Genomic DNA, 24558 nt, shown 5'->3' on the forward strand with positions numbered 1-24558 from the left:
ATCCCAAATGTTGACCAAAGACAATTCGGAAACCTACACTCTACATCTACTACCCACTATCTTGTTCACCTTATGGACACAATATGTAACACACTCGAAAAACCCAATACCTGGCTCAATGTTATCGCTGTTAACTTGCAAAAAGCTTTTGATTTAATCAACCACAATATACTATTAGAAAAGCTATCTAATGACTTTCAAGTTGACCCTTATTTAATTAGAATAATTGTGTCTTTCCTCTCTAACAAAACGCAAGTCGTGAAATACCTGAATGTATATTCTGATCTCCTCCCAATTTATAATGGTGTGCCCCAAGGAACCCTCTTAGGTCCAAATTTATTTCTTACAATGATAAACAACCTTGGTGTTTATTTTTCGGATAGCTGGAAATTCGTTGATGATCTAACCGTCTCAGAGACATGTTCCAAAAATTCAACAAGCAACCCAATGGACATCTTGGAATCGATATCAGCCGAAGCTCTTACTGATGATATGAAAGTCAACCCTTTAAAGTCAACTATCATTACTATTAGTTTACTTAAAACTCCTCCTTCTTTCTCCTGAACAAATCCCCCTTGAAATGTCTGTCACCACTATGAAACTACTGGGCGTTACCACCTCAAGTGGCTTAAATGAGATTGCCATATTAATGATATTTTAAAGCGTGCAAATGCCGCATTTTCCCTCCTTAAACTCCTTAAAAAATTTAAATGTCCTAAATCGCACTGTTTGAGGATTTTCCTGTCATTGTACGCCCAACCCTTGAGTACGCCTGTCCTGTTTGGCATCCTGGCATTTCCATTGAATTGTCGGACAGAATAGAGGCAGTCCAAAAAAGGTGCCTAAGAATTATCTTCAATGAGGGTAAAGAACCTTATATTTCCCTTCTTAGAAGAGCTAATCTTGTCACCCTTAAGGAAAGGAGAGCAAAAATTACCTTGCGTTTGGCCAGCAATATGCTTCATAACTCTGAAGCAATACCCGCTGCCCTGGGTCTATGTTCACACCTTTGACCTCACCTCCAGCGTTTTGTTTCAACAAAAATCCCCCTTCTCGTCCGCCTCCAAGCTAGCACGAAAATACGGAAAAGAACTTTCCTAGCTTACATAGTGCACTTTTTCCCCCCGTGCATCTCTGCTGCCTCTCCCTCTTCCTCACTCACTCTTTACCTCATAGTTATTAATTTTAATGCCCATTTTGCAAATTTGGAGGTTTTATATTTATGTTTGTTAGTCACCAACTAACTTAATTTTATATTTAATTTTACTTTATCCCCTTGTTAATTTTACGAGTTTTGGTTGTTTTTTTTTTGCATTTTTGCTGACTTGACATTGGCCTTCTAATTTTATGGTTTTCTTTTTTTTTTTTAAATTTTTACGCATTTGACACTGACCCTTTTATAATTTCCTGTTGTTTTTTGATTGTTTGTTTTTGTCGTTCTTTTTTCGCTTTACTTGACGCTAAAGTGCGAATTTCGCCTTTTTTAGCTTGTGATAGCCGTTTTTCAGCAATAAATCTTATCTATCTTATATCACACTGTTTTCAGAGTTGAATAGTTGCGATTGGATGAGAGTTACGAATACTTAAAAACCTTATACATCTATTTTCTCTAAATCATTGTTTTGTTTTAAACTACTAATGGAATAGTGTTAAAATATAAACTAATTACAAATTATTTTTTTAAGTTATCTAAATTACAAATTATTTTATAATTATTGAAATTTATTTTGTCATTTATTTAAAATATTGGTATAATACGAATCTGTGCCTACTCTTTTTCTTTTCAATTTTATATTCTGAAAGAGTTTAACTAGCTACTAACACCTCACCGCAGCACCAAGCCCCTTGAGGCCAACACAGCTACGCCCGCTCCTTCTCCATCCCAATCTATTCAAAGCCTCCCTCTTTACACCTTCCCAGGAAGTTCCCATTTCCTTTAAATCTTTCTTTATGACATCCTCCCACCCCAGAAGAGGACGACTTGCTTTCCGTTTAGCCCTAGACGGTTTGCTAAAAAGGACAATCCTCGGCAATCTGTTATCCTTCATCCGCAGAACGTGCCCTAGCCATCTCAACCTTTTTTTTATTATAGCCCTAGAAAGCGGGATTGAACCATATCTTTCGTACAGTCTACTGCTTGAAATACGGTCAGTCAGTCGGGTATCCAGAACAATCCGTAGGCAATTTCTCTGAAAAACATCTGGCAAATCTTCATCCGCTTTTCGGAGCGGCCATGCTTCAAAATTTTAACACCAATCACAATTCTTGATAATTCACTTTTACACTTGGCAATTACCCTTTGACGATATGACATTTCCGTCCCCTATAACACAATAAACACAGTTTTTAAAAATATTTTGATGACATTTGGCATTTGTGTCTATTGGAAGGTCATCCTACGTGGCAACTGATTATTCAAAGAACATTTTAGTGTTCCTGGTAGTGTTCCACTAGATTAGTGTTTCAATACAGATTGATATTCCAAAGAACAGTTAGATTAGTGTCCCTGTTTATAAGTCCCTGGCAATGGTTATCAGCGTAAGTGAAATTAAGACGAGTAACTCTTATCCCCTCAATTCTGGCTGGAATCAGGCGCGCATCCACTGGGGGTGCTAAAGGAGCTGTAGCCCTCCCCCTCCTCAAGAAAAAATTACATCCTGTTTTTAAATCTTATCTTATCTGCTCGGTTTTATCATTCATTCCATAGTCTCTACTACAAACTTGCATTCAAAGAGCTAAGATAAACTTAAAATAGTGCCTTAAAATACCTTTTTTCTAAAGAACTTTTAAAGTTTCCCGTTGGTTGGCCCAGGCATCAGGTCAGCCCCCCCCCCCATAATTATTTTCTGAGTGCTCCACTGGCTGGAATAGCATTAAAAATAATCGTCAACAGAGGGTGGCAGATCTTAATATTTTAAACAAACGATAATTGTATATTTATTTGTTAATCCTTTCTCGAAAACGGCACCATACTTTTTTTCTGAAAAATGATGTACTACCATATTCCGGTGTCAAAAATCAATCTAGATAGTTCACCACTTTGGTAAAATTCGTTACAGACCTTCAATTTGGAAAAAATATAAATCATATGAATGTCATAAATACCCAGACGCCCGATATCCTAAAGGTTTTACTTTCAACAGGGAATTGAATGAAACTAAATTAAAGTTGTTTTACAAAAATATATAAAAAAACATTTAATAAATTTCATTTTTAAACAATATAATTGTATATATTTAATTATTTTCTCGAGAACAGCATTAAATTTTTTTCTGAAAATCGGCATACTACCATTTTCCAGTATTAAAAAAAAACGATCTAGATAGGACAAGACCTTGGGAAAATTACTTTAGGGCTTTAATTTTGTAAAAAAAAAAAACTGTTCATGTTAATGACGTCACAAATACCCAAATGCCCAGTACTTTAATGGTTTATCTTTACGCAGCGAGTAAAATAAAACGAAATTAAACTTGTTTTGCGACTGAGATTAAAAAATGTTTTCTTGTCATCAAGCAAAGCTCGGCCCCCCGGTAAAATAATTACAAAATGCATAGTTGCAACGTCAGAACACTCCTGAAGTGATTTGCTGAATTTACTTCTTTTTTTTACTACAATTCACTTTTCTAGCCTAGAACTGGCCTGATTATATAAAATTATGGGCTACATATTTTAATACAAACCGCCTTCAATTTTTTTAGATAAAAAAAATTTTAATTTCAAAATATTTTTTACCTAGAACTATATCCGTCCCTAGTCCAACTTTCCAATGATTTTGATATTGACATTTCCATTACTATTTTATATGGGTGAAAGTTTCAAATATTTGAAGACTTGAAACTTTAAAAAAATTACTACTTTTTGGGCATTCCGTGAAACAACATTGTAACAGACGGTTTTATTCCGAATTCGTAAAAAAAAAAAAAAAAAAAAAAAAAAAAAAAAAAAAAAATCTGTTTTCATCTAAACTCTTCTTAATTCATCGAAGAAGCACACCCCACGTGAAATAATCTTACAGGATTTTAGGTTGTGTTTTATTCTTGGGAATTTTTTTTTTTTTTTTTTTATACAAGAGACCAATCTAATCAAGGCCGGATACAACTTTTTTTTCAGGGGAGGGGGTGTAAAAAATCGGGAAGAGGGATGGATTTATGAAAATATATACATATATATATATATATATATATATATATATATATATATATATATATATATATATATATATATATATATATATATATATATATATATATATATATATATATATATATATATATATATATATATATTTAGAAGAGGCCAATCTAATCAAGGTTGGATACAACATTTTTATTCAAGGTAGGGGGTGCAAAAAATTCGACAGGAGGGAGGGATTAACAAAAATATTAGTGATTATCAACGTTTCTTTGTCCGAAAATATTATAATGTATTTTCGTTAATTTTTACGAGTCAGCCAAAATTACAGGGGTGGGGGGATCAAAGATGGTACCCCCCCTTACTCTGAATATTGCCATGAATCTGATATTTGTCATAAGAAGATATGTGTATTACAATTCCTAAGTTCAACTGAACTAAAACCAGATAATTCAATAGAAAATGTCCTGTAAGTCTTATTATCTGTCAAATTTGGTAAACAGTAAGCTCCAGGGTTGCCTACCTACCTTCCTCTTTATCTTCCCTCTCTCTCGACCTATCTCTTTCTCGGCTGGAACAGCCGTCTTCCCATCCATCACGGCATCGACCTTCACTGGGAAATTCATCGGAAATCTGGCGAGCTAAAAATAATTCAGACTAAATTTTGTTATTATTTTTGTCATATATTAAGACAGACATACGCACTGACAAGAAAAAATTAAGTCCTGTAACAAGTTATTCTCTGGAGACGGTTTAATGGTTGAAACTTGGCTGAATAGATTCTTAGGAAATGATTGGATGTTCAACAAGATATTATGGGAAAATTTTGACAAGTGTTCCGGAAATGATGATACTAATAGCAATAATTAGTACTATTTTTCAACATTGATGATTTGTTATATTTTCATTGGAAACGATCGGTATAAATAAATTTTCATCATTTCCATTAAATCGTATCATGAACACAGCAGATCTAGAGTAAAATCTTGGGGAAGGGGGCAATGTGACAAGGGCGCAAATAATTGACCAAATTGATGAGTTTAACGAAATAAATAAGAGTTCCAAACGGGATAGGTTCTTTTATTAGACACTGAAAAAAATATACAAAAGGTCTAGATATTTTGATGACATAGCCAGTCATCATCATCAGTGCAGAAACTTCACTAATGAGTTTCTCTACTGATGATGTTGACTGACTATGTCATCGAAATATCTAGAGCTTTTGTATACGTTTTTCACTGTCAAGTGAAAGGACCTATCCCTACTGGAACTCTTTATTTGTTTCGTCATAAAAAGGCAGTGTGGTCTTGGAAAACACCATTGACAAGTTTTTTTTTAAGTAAAAAAAAGGACGCAATGAGGGTTCCAGGAGAATCTTGGGGGGGGGGGATCACCCAAGCCACCCTGAATCCGTCCTGATCATAAACAACTGAATACTTGCTCAAAGTGGTGCAATAAGCTTCAACAGCAGTCTTTTGATATTTTTAAACGCTATACGTCCAGAGGGAGAAGCAAAATTTTTAAACGAAGCGATTATTCGGCCATAAGGAGGCTCTTTTTTGAATGGCATGACTGGAAGTCCGGCCCAGGAAGTGAAATATTATTCTATAAGAACCTAAGATATAACTATTCAAGGAACATAAAGGACACTAGGACGCTTTTAAGAGATGGAACGGTAACAACAAGGCAAAGATAGGAACATGCGAAAAGGGAATAAACAAATATCGTGCACGATTGAACAGTTTTGTACCGATGGTGCGTTCAAAAAAAAGGGAGATGGGACCTGAAAATTATCTCCCAGGAAAACATGTTATTTCAAGTAAATTTTTATTTGTGTTAGTCTTAGAAAAAAAGACCAAGGTTGCAAAAACACACATTCAAATTTATGAATTGTCCACCTTATCCTCATGTATACTGCGCTTAAAAAACAACTTGTATATTTTGCATCTAGCATTCCAAAGTCACAGGCGGTTATGCCTCCTTAAAACAAATGCTCAAGTGAAAAAAAAAGATATGCAATTTTTCACCGTGACTAAATTATAGCTTATCATCATACACTGTATCCTCAAATATTAAAGGGATAGTATGATTATAATTACCCCCCCCCCCACACACACACAGGAACACAGCGCATGTGTTGCACCTTCAGCTCTTCTCGTAGCTTCTTCAATCGTCGCCACTTAATGATCAGATAATCTATACCATCTTAACCTACTGTTCTCATCTTCAGACGTGTTATGTCTACATTATTTAACCACCCTCCCTCTTTTTTTCTTAATAAAAAATATTGAATTTGATCAGTTAATATTTTGAAATATTATCAAGCCTACGCCTCCTCTTTTCATGACGAGGCATGCATTCAACGACGAAACTATGAATTTTGAAAATAAGGAGGATTCAATTGTATCGGGTGTACCATGAAAAATGTGCGTTTTCCTCTCCCCAAATAAATGTTCGATCCTCCAAGCCAAACTTCACCTATGCTTGATGAAATTGATGAAAGAATGGCGTTTCTTGAGCCTTTTTGCCATGCATCTGTTTACATATTTCACACGTTTAAAATTTATCCATTTGGAGGATTCTGTCAATCTGCCTCTATGCCAATTCAGCAGAGCTAGCATACTGATATTAGCACCTGTATCCTGATTCTGCAAGTCTCCAGCCTGTAAACTGCCAATACAGAGCTGTTAAACAGGTGCCGTTCAGCACATTGGTGCTGTAGATATTCAGAATCTGCCTAATGACGACACGCTTTACGACACTATACCAATCAAAGCAAAATCGAAGCAAAATACCTAATCGAAGCAAAAACTAAGGCCTATACAAAAAGTACTGTTTAGTACTTTTTATGTATCGGTTGTAAAACAATCAACGAAGAAAAAGAAGTGGGAAAGAAAAAACGAAGGGATAATCACAAAACAAGTAGGGAGAGTTAAAAACAGATATTAAAAACAGAAAAACAAATGGTAAGAATAATTTGAAAAGAAGTGGAAATAATAGAATGGATAGAAATTATCATTTTATCGTTAAAACAAGTAATTTTTTTTAAATATATACATCAAAACATTTAAAAATAATATACGACTTATCTCTTTTGCAAACACACTTTAGAATGGAGAAATATTTTGAAACCGTCACCTCCCCAAAAACTTTCAATTCCCCTATAAAATTTAAAGTCTTCTAAAATTAAAAAAGGGGTGATATAAAACATGAAAAATATAATACATTAACTCTCCTATGAAAAGAATATGAGCAAACTCTTAGACAAATATAACTTATGAATTTTAAGTTAACTTAACTTAGCTTTACAATAGTTAAGATAACTTAACTTTACGATGGCACAATGAATCTAACCGTGACCATTGATCATGATCGTTCATGTTCAGTATCTCCTATCGTAAGGCAACTTAAAAGTTTTAAATTTCCGGTTACTATGGGTTGCATATCGTTCTTTCACTTTAAAAGTGTTTTCCAGAAAAGGGCTTGAAATTTTGCACGCGCCTTTAGTTTAATTGGTATATTCTAACTTTAGCATTAAATACTCATATACAGAAAAATGATCGGAACGCATCGTTGAATTTTTTTCTGTGCATGAAAATCCAAAGTTGAAACTGAAAAGTAGATTGCAAATTAAATTCGTCGTAAATTTTAAAATAAATGGGAAGACAAACTAGTAATTGAAAAACTATTTAACTCGCAATTAAATAGCTAGGCTCTAGCTCAATTCTGTTTTTAGTTTCATATTTTCAACGACATCTCGTTTTATCCCTATGTACGAAAAATTCTGGTACTTGTATGATATTTCCCCAGCAGCTCAAGTTGTTCATGCATTGACGTACTGTAAACCGGTTTCTTTCAACAAAGTGTGAGAAAAGACAAGAGAATTGACAGAATAGATGGAAATATATAGTTTGGGCTACATATTTGCACATTAAGGGGGGTGGGGGTAAAGTATTTGGACAGTGTGAAGTCCGAAAACAGTTCTTACTTCATAATATCAGAATAATTTTAGCTAGTACATTTTGCATGTAGACCCGCTGTACTTTACCCCCACCCCCCTAATGTGCAAACATATAGCCCATATTTGTTTCCAAAGCATTATATTTTTATCATACTTAGGTATATTTTATTAGGATTAACCTAACTTCACTTCTTGAGCTGCATGGGGTATATCATACAAGAACCAAAATTGTTTCGCCTTTCATTAACATGAGAAGTATAGTATATCTATACTATACTTCTATATGACCATATAGTATATCTCATATAGTATATCCGGTCATATAGTATATCTGGTCATATAGTATATCTATATGACCATTAAATTGATTTTCATCTTAATTCCAAACCAAAAAATCAACGCATTAAATAACCTTACGACGAACTTTATACTAACTCTATTTAATTTTTTTAACACAAAAATAATAGTAGGCTATCTTTCCAATAGATCATGGGCATTGACATTATATCAAAACAATCACGCAATATTCTCGGAATGTATAGACAGAGGGAGGGGGAAATGAGCCTATTCCTCATAAATTTGTCAAAAGTTTCCACCCTGGAAAAAATTAAAAAGCGGTGGCCTATGACAGCCTCCACAGTACCCTCTCAAAAGATCAGACCTACGTCCGTCTATGTAGTTGTTATTATTTAAAAATTAATGTTTCCTAATACATTTATACTAAAAAGTACTAACATATCTTGACGTAAAAAAGTGCCATTAAAGGGGTGAAATATCTCCCATTCAAATGGGAGAACCCCTTTGCTGAACTTTTCCGAACTAATTACTTACGGGATATGAACTTACCGACTAGGTTTTGCCACCTGAAGAGCAGCTTTCTTCAAACGTTCAAAAAGCAAATAATTTTACATATCACAAATTTAAATATCGAAATGCCTTTCTGTTTATAATTAAAATGAAATGAAAACACATAATAACGGGTAAAACTCCTACTTAAGAAAGTAAAACATAGTGAAAAATACATTATGAACAAAGGAAAGCCTAAGCATTTCAGCTTCAGGCCCAGAGGCTATTATCTATGAAAAAAAAGCTTGGAGCTTAAAACACACACTGAACATGCAATAAAAATAATCTGAAGAGAAGTAAAACGCGTGTTAATTATTAAATGTCACTTAAAAGACAAAACTACATATACAAAAATGACTCACGATCACACCAGTGGCGGATCCAGGGGGCCAAGGGAGTCACCCCCCCCCCCTCCCCTTAGCGTAGTCTAAAGTAGTATAATTTACTTAATTAACTCAAGTTTGCATTACTTAAACTTGCTCCTAACGCACGTTAATCGGATCAACCTATTTTGCACCCCTCTTAAATTTTTTCTTATCGGATCAACCTATTTTGCCCCCCCCCCCTAAAAAATCCTGGATCCACTCTGGATCAGTGTGATCCCTGGATCACACTAATCAGTTCGCAAATAAAATTACGAACTAATTTAAGAATATAAAAGAGAAAGGTAAAATCACCCCAAACTTATACAAATTTTCCCTCTGTGGTAACTTTGGTCCAAAATTTTACGGTTTACCAAAATGACATAACCAAGGTACACCCTTAAGGCCTATCCTAGCATGTACGAGAGCCCCCACTTCCAATATTGGAAAATGGCTATGTACAGCCTTCAAACCTTTGCTTTATTCCCAAAATTACTACATAAGTAATCCAACAGATTTAGTTGAAAAACTCAAAACTGCAAGTATTTCAGAAAACACTAAGGCAAGTACTTTTAACATAGTTTCTATGTATACAAATATTGATATGGCAACATATGAGCAATTATTAAAAAATAAAATAGAAGAAAATTATTATTAAATAGAAGATTTAACAACAGGAATAGATTGCGAGGTTTTAATGACCTTAGTTAATCTATGTAATAAGTATTCAATGTATTTTCAGCTCCGTACTTTTTTTATCAGCAAATAAAGGGCTTACTAGTGGGACACCTCTACCTGAATTACTGGCGAATATTTATATAGAACACCTCGGAAATTGAGCTTTAAATTCCTATTCTTTTAAACATATCTATTGGGGACATTACATGGATGACGTAATATCACTTTAGATTTATGGGGAAAATGAACTAGTTTTTCTTAGATCACCTTAATATATATAGCCGAACTTTACAGTTCGTTATAAGAGAAACACGAACGCAAGTTGTATGACATATGAAATGACAAGGTGATATTATCTACTTGAATTGAAGTTTCCTTTTTGAAGACTGTAATCGAGGGAACAATTAAGCAATCCGCATACTTACGTGATATGGCATCTCTTCGTCTTGGAAGTCCACCCATCACAGCTTCCATTCCAAGAGCTATTCTAGGAGTCGACACAGAGTATGGAGGCAATATTATAGGAGCCAGAGGTCCAAAATTGCAATCTTGAGATACATTTCGTTGGCATTGCGTATGGCACTGCAAAAAAATATAATAATACCATGGAAACGGAAAAATTGAGATTTTGACATACATTTCGTTGGCATTGTGCATGGAACAGCAAAAAAAAATAAATAAATAAAAAAGAAAAACACAATCTAGTTTGGAACCAAAAAATTTAGAATTATTTTCACCAGGGTATGTTTTAAATACACCAAGCAGCAAAACTGGGTTATAAAACTAATGAAAAAATAAGGTGTGGCAGAATTAAAATTCAATTAAAAAAAAACTAGCAACAAAAGTACCAAATGAAACAATTTTAGTCAAGATGCAACATAAACATTGTAAAGCACGTTGATATTTGCAAGAATGAACAAATCAGCAAAAAAAAATGTCAAAAAAGCAAAGACCTTAAATCATGATGATGACTAAATGAAAAAAAAAAAATTCGTCTTTCCATTTCAAAAATCAACCTACAACTTCTTGTCCCCACAATTGCTTTCTCTAAAAAGTCTCTAAAATATTCGAGTTCCTCGAATATTTTTTGTCCCTTATAAAGGCTCAATGTAGTTTTGAAACTACCAAATTAAGAATTATTTGCACTAGGGTATATTTATCACTTTCGGAAAACGAGTCTTGAAATACGAAATGGTACTCTTTCTCTAATATTTACAACTGGAACTACAACGAAAACTTTATAGTAGTATAAGCCACATGAACTAAAACAGCTCTTCCACTCTTTCTTCATCCTCTTATTGTGGAACTCCATTGAGCTCCATATCCATATGAACTTTTTCCGGAACCTTCTTTAATTACGACTACTAATAACAACTCTTTGCAGAACTAGGTCATCTGGAAACAACAATTATGTGCACACTTTTCCTCTCTCTTAGCTAATTTAGAGCTTCACTCTTTATTCTCTCCCATGATACTAAAGTTTATTCAATATTTTCACATGCACTCTTCCCATCACATTTCAGGACGTCCCACCTTTCGCTTAGCCCAACTGCCCAAGTTAAATCAGAGGCAGCGCTATAGCGTTGCCTATAGTAAAGACCATACGACTCCAATGTTTTATTATTATTTTTTTTCTCAGAGGCACGTCATATGGAAGGGGTTGTCGCATAAACTTCGAAGGAGGCTCATTCGATTGGAAATCGAGAGTTATAGTGCCCTTCTTCAGAGTCCAAAGTGATCGGAGGGCAACTAGTCCCTCTCCCAACGCCCTTCTTTTGCCAAATACATCCGATAAAAATTTTTAGATAAACATTTCAAAATTCAGAGATCACCAAGTTCAAATAGATCATATAACAAAAACTCCTGTGTCGACAAAAATCCCCCAAGGCCCAGGGCCAGGCGTTGTAAGTTATGCCCTGGGAGCAAATATGGTTCTTATGGAAGGAATACACGTATAAAATTCAGAGAGGGCTCATTTGATTGGAAATTGAAAGTTCTAGCTCACTTGTTAAGATTCAAAAGAGATCGGAGGGTAACCCCCTCCCCCCACCCTTTTCCCCAAATGCATCCGATAACAATTTTGAGATAGCCATTTTGTTAAAAATAGTTCAAAAGTCAGATAATAAAAACTCAGGTATCGACAGTCAACACAACCCCCAAGGGCCCGGGGGCAGGCGTTATATATTATGTCCTGGGAACATAAATGGTTCTTATGAAAGAAATGCTCGCATAAACTTCAGAAAGGGTTCATTTGATTGGACATTGTAAGTCCGAGTTCATTTTTTAAGAGTCAAAAGAGATTCAAGAGCAACTAGCCCCCTCCCCACGCCTTTTTTCTAAACCTGGGGTCCTGGGGTCGTATATGGTTCTTATGAAAGGGATGCTCGTAGAAACTTCAGAGAGGGCTCAGTTGATATTTAAATTAAAAGTTCTAATTCACTTTCTCAGAGTTAAAAGAGATCAAACGGCAACTAGCACCTCCCTCCTCCACGCCTTTTTCTTACCCAAACCCATTCGATAAAAATTTTGAGGTGACTCTTTTGTTAAAAATGGCTCAAACATCAGATATTTAAACTCCGGGGTCGACACCGCCCCCCATGGCCCGGGGACAGGCGATGTAATTTATGCCCTGGGAGCATATATGGATCTTATAGAAGGGATACTCGTATAAACTTCAGAGAGGGATCATTTGATTGAAATTGGAAAGTTCTAGTTCACTTTTAAAGAGTCAAAAGAGATCGAGGGGCAATTGACTTTCCCCCACGCCCTTTTTCTTGCAAATCCATCCGATAAACATTTGGATATAGCCATTTTGTTAAAAATAGTTCAAACATCAGATAATAAAAACTCCGAGGTTGACACAAACTCATTTTTTTACTTTGATATTGTTACTTTGATACCAGTTTTGATACTTTGATAAACAATTGATTTTTTTTTAAGTTTGATTTTGAAATAAGGATTTTTAAAAAAATTGAAACTTTTTTTAATCAAAAACGAACAAAAATTAATAAAAAAAAACTTTCCGAAAAATAAATTTTTCAAAGAAAAGTAAAGGGCATTTTAAACTTAAGATCAGCAGATACAAATACCTGTTAAAATTCAAATTAAAAACGACCAGAAATTACTATTAAAGAATAAATCAAACCCAACACGAACAGGAATTAGATAAACAATCATAGCAAAAAAAAACATACAACATGTAATAATATAAATGAATAAATAGATCTTAAAGCGAGTAATGCTTAAATTGAATATGCAAATCAAGCTTAAAACGAAAAAAAAAAAAATTGCTACTGAAGCATAAAAGAAACTCAAGACGAACAGAAATCAAATAAACAATCAATGCAAACAAACACACAATAGATATTAATGTAAATTAATAAATAAATCTTAAAACGAGTGAACCTTAAATTGAATATGCAAATCAAGCTTGAAACGAACAAAAATCACTACAAACAAGAGTTTGGGTATCGCCTCCTTCTCTCACTGTAATAGTCTAAAACCTACTGCGTCATTGGCGCTTTACTGAAAAATATATGTGTCTTGAACAGTCTTCGAAAGTATAAACAAAAACAAATTGAATAAGTGATATATAATAATATTAATTTTCTAAAGATCCATCAGTTCAAGATTTTATTTCACTGTAATTTTATTTTCATTTTCAATGCTGTAAGAACTGTAAAAGAAAATATTTGTAATATGATTCGTTTTCAGTGAAGCGCCAATGACGCGGTAGGCTTTTTGTTTTTACAGTTAAGGGGAAGGGGGCAGTATCCAAACTCTTGCTTGTATCGAAACTATATTCGTCTTGAACAATTTTAGAAAGAACTAATAAATTAAACTGAATATTTGACGTACAATGATATTAATTGCTGAAAGCTCATCAGTTCAAAATTTTAATGTTTACTTTCAATATTAAGTACAAAAGAAAATATTTTTAATAAAATTATATTCAGTAAAGCATCAGTACGGACCTAAATCCAGCCAAGTTTCTCTCAAAACTACTTGTTTGCTATACAATCGCTGAAACAAGTATCGGAAGTTATTTTTACATAGTTCCTTCAGAAAAATTCATTCTTCCAAACTTCTTCGACTACAATGAGCCCTTCCTCCCGTCTCTAGCCTGCACCACAGTTTTACTCCATCCCCCATTCTAACAAATAACGCAGCCTGCACAAGTAAAGATATCCATTTGGTTAAATTCCCAAAAGGCTATCGTCACCTCTTTATCCGCACTTATTTAGTTATTTTGAAATCGTTTGTCCTTACTCCGTAGAATAATTAAATTCTTTATATATTTTACTTTTGCATTTTTTTTCTTATCCATTTTTAGCTTCTATAACCTTCAATACATTCCAACTTCTGAAATGGTTTCATTTATTTTTACAAGCCTATTCTAAAAATAGGTATCTATCAATCCTTCATGTAATAATCCAGAGGACTGACACGGAACTAGAATATCTATCTCTCCTCTCCAGGGAAAATCTTTGCCAAAAAGAACTATAAAGAGATGATAAACAAAGATTAAAAAATAAAGAAATTCAGGAACTTTTCCCATTCTCCAAATTAAAAAGAAGGGTCTCTTTAAGTGGGTGAAATAACGTTGCCATCCTGCCCTCCTTAGCCTAAAAAACATACGCCTCTTTTTTCTCTTTGCATTATCAATGTCAGTTTCATTAGAGAGGGAAGAACATTTTAGAAATAGAATAGTTTTAGAAATATATCGCCAAAAATGTGATTTATTATCTTTTTTATTGTTGGTGGTACAATATGACATCTTTTGCTTGTTTGTTTTATGAGTCTATTGGCCTCTTGATTTTATCCTATTTTTTTCTTATTCATCAATTGTTTTTATTCTATTCTTCTGTAAAAATTCCTGATTTAAAGTGTATGTGGCGTTATAATTGTACCCTCTTATATCAATACATTTTATATCTTATCATAAGTAATTTAAAATAGTTGCAAATATATATTCCCCATCAAGACAAGCTTAGTCAGCGCTTTAAAACTGGTTCACATCAACAGATCAAACGCAGTAAAATGACCTAGAATGTTTTCAGCAACATATATATATATATATATATATATATATATATATATATATATATATATATATATATATATATATATATATATATATATATATATATATATATATATATATATATATATATATATATATATATATATATATATATATATATATATATATATATATATATATATATAAAAAATTCCCCATCAAGACAAGCTTAGTCAGCGCTTTAAAACTGGTTCACATCAACAGATCAAACGCAGTAAAATGACCTAGAATGTTTTCAGCAAAATGACCCAGAATATTATCAGCATAATTACCCACAATGTTATCACAAAATGACCCTGAATGTTATCAGAATATTTGTCAAAGAATGACCCAGATTGTTTTCAGTGAAATAACCCAGAATTTTTTCAGCCAAATGGTACAGAAACAAAATATTCTTTTTACCTTATATTTACAAGACTTAGCGTTCATATTTGGCTATTCACTTTTTCACTGTTGGTAATAACCTCAATATCGTCTATTGTGTTGTTTCCTTTTGTTTTTGTTTTTTTGTTGTTTTTTTTTTTGTTTCGTGAGATATATTTGTCATTTCCTTACATGGACCCGCAATTCGTATCTTGCGAAAAAATTCAACATTATTGACCCGATTACTCCATGAATAATTCCTGTCTATCAACACTGTGGACATCGGTACTGATACAGTAATCTGTTGAAGTTGCTGAAGTTTTTAATTTTTGTCTTTAATGTTTTATTGTTTTTTTATCATTGCTCCGTCTTCTTGCTTTCTGTATGAAGGGTTTTCAAATACGTAAATAATATTAATTTATTAATATTTATATATTTATTTATTAACTAGCAAAATTAGCAAAAAAAATAAATAATTAATCAAATGATTAATAAATACTGATCCATATTTAGAAAACGGTACAAATACATAGACATAGACATAGGTTTATTAAGATCGAGCAGCGTAGCCATGGCTAAATTATGTCGTCTTTACAACAATATGAAAAAAAAAAAATACAAATAACACTATAAAAACACTAACACGTGAATTCAAATAACACTAAGTCTTGTTGTATGCTTCAACGAAAAAGGGGACAAACGTTTTTTTGTAGAGGTTGGTCCTGCAGACAGGGGGTTGTAGCTTCGACTGGGATCTGGTTCTTTGGTTAACAGGAGCATCAGGTGGGAGGATCAGTCTGTGATGGGGCGAAGATAGCAGTGACTTGCCGAGGGACATGATCAGTGATAATCGTCTGTCGCTGAGAGATTCAAGGTTCAGTTCTTGCAAGATTTTGTTGTAGTCGTCACTTCTGTTACCAACGATTATGTTAACAGCTCGTTTCTGCAAAGATTCAAGGTCATCGCAAAGATAGTGGGTGCTCTGGACAAAAGGTCCCCAGACAGCGACGGCATATTCGAGTAGAGGTCTCACATACGTAATATAGGCATTTTTTAGGCTTTGAGTGTCGCAGCCAAACCTGCGCATCAGGACTAGGGTCTGAAGTGATGCATTACCAGCCTTAATAACCTTCTCCACGTGTTCAGTGAATGTGCAGTCCATCGATAATGTGACTCCGAGGATATTTGCAGATGGAACAATAGGGAAAGGGACTTGCGGGAATTCCAGATCACGTTTTAAGGGGCAAAACCTGAGGATCATTGATTTATCTGCATTCAGTGTCAACTTGTAACGTTCACAGTCCTCAGAGAAGGATGCCAGAAGGGTCTCGCTGAACTGACGTTCGATTACACCTTCTCTCACGAGGTATTTGAGGACAAATGATAAATCGTCGACGAATTTGAGTCGCTCTTCGAACTTCTGAAGGAGGACGTTGATGAGGGAGATAAATATGAAACCAGCAAGTCTTGTACCCTGAGGGGCTCCACAGGTTATGTTTAGACCAGTATGAGATCAAGTCACCTTCAAACAATGGAAATACACACTGCATTCTGTCCTGAAGGAAGCTCATCACTAATGCAAGAGACCGCTTCTGTGCGCCCATTGCTCGCATATTTTTTGCTGCCGTAAGATGACAAATCAGGTCAAATGCCTTCCTGAAATTGGCGAGAGCTAGGTCGATGAAGGTACTGCCCTTGTCAAGCCACTTAAAGATAATGTCAACTAGGCGCACGAGGTATATCGAGGTATTGCAACCTTTGAGGCCGCCATACTGGTAACGGTCTATGTTTTCCCGCGTTTGCTTGAGCAATTCACGCAGGATGAATGACTCGGTGACTTTTGCAAAGGTAGATGTGATTGATATCGGTCGTAACTCGTTGCAAGATTTGGGTGTTTTAGTCTTCGGTATAACACGCACAAATGCGCGTTTCCAGCACGACGGGAAAGTTGACTGGGCGAAACATTCGCTGATGATGTGTCCAAGTGGCTTGGCGAGGAAAAGAGAGAACTCTCGTATTAACCTTATAGGCAGCTCTTCAGGAAAAGAGCTACTCGATGGACACAACTTGTTCAGCTCTTTGAAAACTTGATACTCAACTATTTCGATTTCACCTTCGTCAGGGCATATTGACAGTAGATTCTCTATTTCAGTGTTAGTTGGGGCAGGAAAGGATGTACAAATGTCAGTAAAGTAATTGTTGACGTCATTTGCACTCACGAGTGACCCATTATCGTTCAGAATACGGATACTGGATGATACTGTTTTTCCAGCAATCTGCCTCACTAGATGGCGCCATTTACGGGGATCCTTTTTTATTTCAGGGTCCAAAAGGGATTTTCCGAAGGACTTTCTTGCCTCGCAACAAAGGCTAACGATTTTGTTTCTTAATAATCGTAACTACGTTGCGTCACCACTTGACTGCCTTACAGTGGTTTTTTCGTAAATCAGTTGTTTTATTTTTGGAATGATCCAGGGCTTGTCAGATTCGCTCACGACAAATTGCTTTTCCGGGAAAACTTCTAAGTATTTCTCATAGAGTAGGGACTGAAATATTTCTGCTTTCCTGTTGACATCGCTTTCGTTGCATACTTCGCTGAAGCAGTGAGTACCGACCAACATTCGGTACGTATTAATAGCAGACCTCGTGATAGGTCTCCGGAGTACTTTTATTTTCTTTAGCTTCCTGATTTCACTTTTTGCCTTCATCAGCAGAGTGTGATGGTCCGATTTGCCCAATGGCCCGTTCGAAGACACGTCTTTGTAATATGGAGCAAGGTTTGTAAGAATAAGGTCAAGGGTGCTCCCGGTCACATGGGTGGGTATCTTGACCACTTGTGACATACCCAGCGTATTAGAAAGCCATTGTTTATTTGTTTTGTTGAAGTCATTAGCTGAAATGAAGCCCAGTCGGCTATATTGCTGATGTTATGTGTCTAACGTAGACTGAAGGTAGGATACCAACAGCCATCTGTTCTTGGCGCTTTCAGGACAGTAGATACTTGCGATAATGATGCAAGAGACAACTCGTGGTAAATGTTTTGGCTTGCATAATGCCCAGATCGCTTCATGCGAACCTCTTGAAGTTATGATGTATTTTGAAGTGTTTAATTTTCGTCTTTTATATTTTATTGTTTTGTTCCTTTTCTACTCTCTTTTCCGGTTTTTTGTTATATCGAGTTTTCAAATAAATAAACAAAAACATGATGGGGAGGTAACGTTAGGCAAAACTTTATTCAAAAGTATTTAGAAATTTATATAAAATTATTAAAAATTATTGATTTTGAAATATACAAAAGAAGGGGTTGGATTGTTGGGATGAAATTGCTGGGGTTGGATCTTGAATTGAAGTTAGAGATATTTAAAGGGTGCGTAAGTTTGTAAAGACCATATATCTATCCATCTATCTATATCTATGCATCTATCTATATCTAACCATCTATCTATATCTAACCATCTATCTATATCTATCCATCTATCTATATCTATCCATCTATCTATATCTATCCATCTATCTATATCTATCCATCTATCTATCCATCTATCTATATCTATCCATCTATCTATATCTATCCATCTATCTATATCTATCCATCTATATCTGTGCTATATCTATCCATCTATAGTCTCTGCTCTCAAGAAATGAACTTTGATCATCTTCCCTCTTTAAAAAAAAAGTTGAAACTGCGTCTTCTCTTTATTCCACCCCCCTGAAATAAATGAATTTTTATTTTTCTTTTCCAATTCTTCTAGTTCTCTTTTTGCAGTTTAGTCAATACTGCCTTGGCTGTAAATTCAGAAAACAATTCAAAACCAGACACTCTATAGCTTAAAAATTCCTATAATTTGGCAAAACGAAAAAGTAGATAAATATTAAATGATTTCAAACTTTGATTACAAGCATTTGGCAAAGCTGAGCAAAAAAACTATAACTGTTCATTGATAAGCTGCAACGTCAGAACCACAGGAAGAGGGAGGCTGCTGAAAAACTGTGAATCAAGATGTGCAATACCAATCGGTAAATAAGACGATTTTTAAACTGACTATAAACCCTGTAATGTGCCTTTCCTCCTAATCTCAATTGTAGAGGCATATGCAGGTCCTAAGAGCTACAGAAGACTGGAAATGAGAGGAATGAGTAATTTTTCAAGACATAGAATTCAATAACTAGGTGAAATCACTCTATCTACCATGCTTAAACACAGAGAGGGATAGACAAGGGGTGGATTCCTCTATTCTAGTTAAATTGGAAAACAATACCCATACACGTTTTTTTACATTCCGCTGATTGTTTTTTATTATATTTAATATCAATTATTAACGAAAAACTAAACAAAACAACATCCCTCCAAGTGCCAGGACATGATATATAGGAGGGATAATCAAATAAATGCACAAAATCAAAGAACAAAATTAAATTTACTTTTACCTCGGATGGGATAGTCATAACGTCAAAACACCCTGCTACCACTAGCTTAATACTTCATTCCCTCCTTCCCCTCAATAAAAATATCAGACCCCTCCTGATTACAGAACTGGTCTAAGTGTAGATATATAGAGCCCTCTCCTAAGAAACAAGATACTCTCCTTCAGGAAATAGCACCCCAGTTGTACCCATTACGCTGAAAGTAGCAGGAGTTTCAAACTAAAGTTTGGATGAAAAAATAAACTTAACCAAAAGAAGAAGGAAGAAACGTTACCGAAATTCCGCACCACTCGCACCTCCATCCAGTAAGACAGTCACTACTCCAACATGCCTTCCGGCAGAAGGCACATTTGGCTCCAGTTGGTAGATTACCCTCTCTCCAATGGTGAGTAGGTTTAATGTCACCCAGCGTTCGACCAGGAACAAAGCTTCCTGCTTGACGACAGTTGGCACTCGATTGATCTTGACATTCGATATGAACATGATATTCGCACACTTAAAAGTAATAATGATTATTAGCCCTATTTCAATTCTAATTTAGCGCCAGTCTAGTACCTTCCGCCAGCAGTATTTTTTGCCAGAAGTTTTGCAATATCAAATTCTTCCTGTTTAAAAGTCAAACTTTTTGATGTGACGACAAAGAACTTGAATAGACATAAATCATTAGGGAAATTGAATTTGGAATATTAATAAGTGTTTTTACATGAAGCATGAAACATCAACTTAAAAATTTTTTTCAAAGCTTTAGGCGAAAAATAACATAGGTGTTTAGCACTAGGAAGGATTTGAACTTTTCAATGAGCTATGAACTCGTTAGATTAGAAACATACAATCATAAAAGTAAATTAGCTAAAACTCCCAGTCCAGAATTACGAGCACGTTCAGTGTTTCCAAATTCGTGATATGGCTGAATAATAAAGAGATAAAAAAAAGATTAAGATCGTCCAGCACCATTGTTGGCCCATAGGGCATCGAATCGACATTTCAATTGCTGAAACAATGAAGAGACAAGTAGTATTGCTGGTGAGCATAAACAATTCCGGACAAATTTATCAAAGAATTAGCTAAATTGAGCGGCGTTTAAGACGCTACTCAAAGGCGTGCTTTTACGAGTTACATTCGTGGCCTATTTCCTAAAAAAAAAAAGACAGGTCGTGCATACTCAGTTTGATATCGAATAAAGTAGTTCCTACAAAATTTAATTTATATTTACAACAAGATTTTGGATCCAAAAGCTCTTATAATTGGTTTTTAGTTACTGCGAAGGAAATGGAAATATGTTTCAACTTGAGCAGCAACGGTAGCCGAGTGGTTAGCACGCTAGACTTGAAATCCTAAGGACAGGGGTTGGAGTCCTAGTGTCGCTGGCTATTTGGTTTGGAACGGGGGTCAATGGTGTGAATCTGTAAGCTCAGCCAGAGTCGAACTGCTCTAAATGGGTAACTAGAGAAATCTGGGAGGAAAACACGCGAAGCCTCTGATGAACTGCCCCTAACCACACCTTGCATTTCCGGCGGAAGGCAGAAAATCAGAAGATTGGTACCGGCACTAGCCAAGCTATTGGTCAGCATGCGAAAAATTTTCTTCTCAACTTGACATAAAAAAGCATAGCATAGCCCAAATGGATTTCTGTTTTTTCTCTATTTGTAGTTTCTGAGCTATCCACTTGTCAAATTAGAAACACAGAATCATAAAATGAATCTAACCGAAACTTCCAGTCTCGAATTATAATTACGTCCAGTGTTTCAGAAATCGTGATGTCAGATATAAAAAAGATAAAGATCGTTTAGAACTATTGCTAGGGTATAGGGCGGTCAATTACTTTGATCGAGAGCTTCCTTCAATCGATTGACTTAATCACGATAACCGTTTAGGAGCCTTTATTGCCCTTGACTCATATGGTTGACGGTGATTGATTGAAAGTCTGAATAACTCAAGCGGCTGACAAGATTGCTTGACTGTTTTATCCATTTTAATCAAGCATCGCGTCAGTCACTCGCCAGCAACATTGGAGGGACATCCTTTCCCTAAGACTCAAAAAGACGAAGTCGAATCGAAAATTAAACTAAAAATGTGTTTTGATGAAGATTGAAGGGCTGAGCTAAGCGTAATTGAAGCATAATTGAAAAGTAGATCAATCGATTGACAAAATCGCTTGATCAAGCCGTTTGACCTCATAGGGCCTACTCAAATGTTGCGTTCGTAACCTACTTTTTATATTTCAAAATGTAAAGTCGTGGATATTGACAAAGAGATTTGAAATCCAAAAAGACTTTTGATTGGTTTTTAGTTATTGTGAAAGAAAACGAAATACGTCTCGACTTGACATAATAAAGTTGGATGCATAGCTCAAACGGGACTTCTAATATTTTTTTTTTTTTTAAGTTTCTGATTAAAGATAAAACTAGCTTGTGACACTAAAATTGAAGATAAATAAGACCGATTAGAAATTTCAGAGACGTAGAACAAATATAAGGACACATATACAACCAAGATAGGGCGTGAATACAAAAAATGAATAAAGATTGTCTAAAACTGTTAATACAAAACTAACATTTACTTGATTTGAAAATCTGGAAGATGGCCAGAGGGCACTCTGGGGTGAGTCAGGGTGGGGTTCTTACTCTCTTCTTATTTTCAATTAGTTATAAGAGCCCATTAAAAGGAAACCCTTAAAAGTTCCCTTTCAATCTTACTCTAAACTTTTTTACTTTTTACCTCAACGCTTCAAGGACAAATACTCCAGCACAAGAACAATGTGAAAGAGTTTGACTTGAAACTGATCATTTAGTTATATTTACAATAAACAATAAAATTTTCGGTTAAAACTTTTCGAAACAGTAAATAAAACACTAGTAACTACTAACTGACTATATTTGTTGTGCTTTAAAGTGCGTCTAGGAAAACCTCAGTGAAAGTGAGTCTTTAGCGTCAAGAACAGGGGTTTTAGAAAGCCACCAGCTCCAATCCCGTATCAATATATATATACATATATATATATATATATATATATATATATATATATATATATATATATATATATATATATATATATATATATATATATATATATATATATATATATATATATATATATATATATATATATATATATATATATATATATATATATATATATATATATATATATATATATATATATATATATATATATATATATGTATGTATATATATCATTTCTTTTTGTTTTGAGCTTTAAAGCTGCTTTTACTTTCATTTAGAAAAAAAATTGTAGTCCCCACTCGAAATTAGTAGCAGAAGAGTAAATTGAAAAAAAAAAAAACGAAAAACAAGTAAATTACTTTCACATCTAAGAGACAACAAGTCGTCAAATCTTTTCCTACAGACATTGCAAAACCGGCGCTTACTTCCATGACCTGGTTCAGACCAGCAATGGGCCACCGGATTCTGGAATAGAAATTATAAATTAATTGTAGCAGTAATAACAAAAAAAAAATTGAAATACAAATATCCCTGTGTAACTAAGCTCTTAGTTATAAAAAGAAGGAATAAAAATCAATTACTTTTAAATAGTCGCACCATACCTAACTCTTTGAAAGAGTTTTTCGATGTGTAGGTTTACAGATATTTGTGAAATCTAACTGAATACAAGAGGTTCCTCTTGAAAAGAAATTTCCGATAACGATCAAGTAAAATCTCAAAAGATGGCGACATGAAATGCCCACCAAAGACGAACAACTCAGAGGAGATAATCTTTCTCCGTGCAATACATTCTACTTAACTTTTCCGTTTGCCTCGTTGCCTTCCGAACTGCCAATCATAGTGTGGGCGTAGTAACGTCTACATATGTCAGAGGAATCTCAGTTCAAAATCTTTCACCACCAAGCAAGGCCGTATCCGGGGAGTGGGGTACCGAGTTCGATCCCCTCCCTCAAAAAAATGTTTAACTTTTTAAAACCTAACAAATATACATATAAACAGTTTGGTTAAGCTTCAAACGTGTAAAACTAAACTGACGGTCCTAAACTGTAGAATAGCGTACAGAACGTTTCAATGTTTTTTAAGGTGTCAGAAGATTTTAACACTATGAACGAATAAGAAAAGACTGAGCAGCACAACTTAGAATGCAAACCCGCTTCAAGACTGGACGAAAGGCAGCTGTACAGATGAACCATTATTTTTTTGCTTGATTGACTCGACTGAAATACGTTTTTGCTCTCGTCCTCCCTTTATCCATCTCCAGTTAAACTGAATAAAGCATTTTGTTTCACGCTGGTCAGAAAAAAAAATAAAAGAATAAATGAAAAAATATAAAGGTAATCTAAAAACCGAGAACGAGAGGGTTTTCAGCCAGTAGAAAAGAAGGAATAAAAAAAACAAAGCAGATATTTCGGCAGGGAGCACCGCCAAGCGCTAGAAAAAAAGCGCTAAAAAAAGCTAAAAAATAAAACATGCAAAAAACTAACCTTTGGGAAGCTGTAACAAGACAGAGATTCTTCTTTCTGTCTCATTATATTTTACTCAAAAAGTTTATTTTTTTTACATTTGACTTTTTTATAGCTTTTTTTATAGCTCTGAGAACAGTTTGGCGGAGGTCCTTGCCAGAATGGCTGAAAATCACCCTCGTTCTTGGTTTTATAATCATCTTTATATTTTTTCTTATGTTTTCGGCTTTTTTGTCCAACATAATATCAATTACTTTTTGTATACCAGTTAAAATTCTATTT

The 24558-nt window shown here is 34.6% G+C and overlaps 1 protein-coding gene across 2 annotated transcripts in view; it reads right to left on the reverse strand.

Annotated features, from left to right (window-relative positions):
- LOC148945100 (diacylglycerol kinase theta) overlaps positions 1 to 24558 on the reverse strand; it is a 201028-nt gene that overhangs the window by 159222 nt on the left and 17248 nt on the right. For both annotated transcript variants that reach the window (XM_089099201.1, XM_089099202.1), the window contains exons 3-6: positions 23173 to 23278; positions 20124 to 20344; positions 10404 to 10560; positions 4659 to 4772 (exon numbers count right to left, since the gene is read on the reverse strand). In XM_089099201.1, the coding sequence (XP_088955327.1) occupies positions 4659 to 4772; positions 10404 to 10560; positions 20124 to 20344; positions 23173 to 23278 (598 nt within the window). The remainder of the gene's footprint in view (positions 1 to 4658; positions 4773 to 10403; positions 10561 to 20123; positions 20345 to 23172; positions 23279 to 24558) is intronic.

This window comes from Artemia sp. Qi Xiang Cuo, chromosome 13 (assembly GCF_049724085.1).
Source record: "Artemia sp. Qi Xiang Cuo chromosome 13, ASM4972408v1, whole genome shotgun sequence".
Taxonomy (NCBI): domain Eukaryota; kingdom Metazoa; phylum Arthropoda; class Branchiopoda; order Anostraca; family Artemiidae; genus Artemia; species Artemia sp. Qi Xiang Cuo.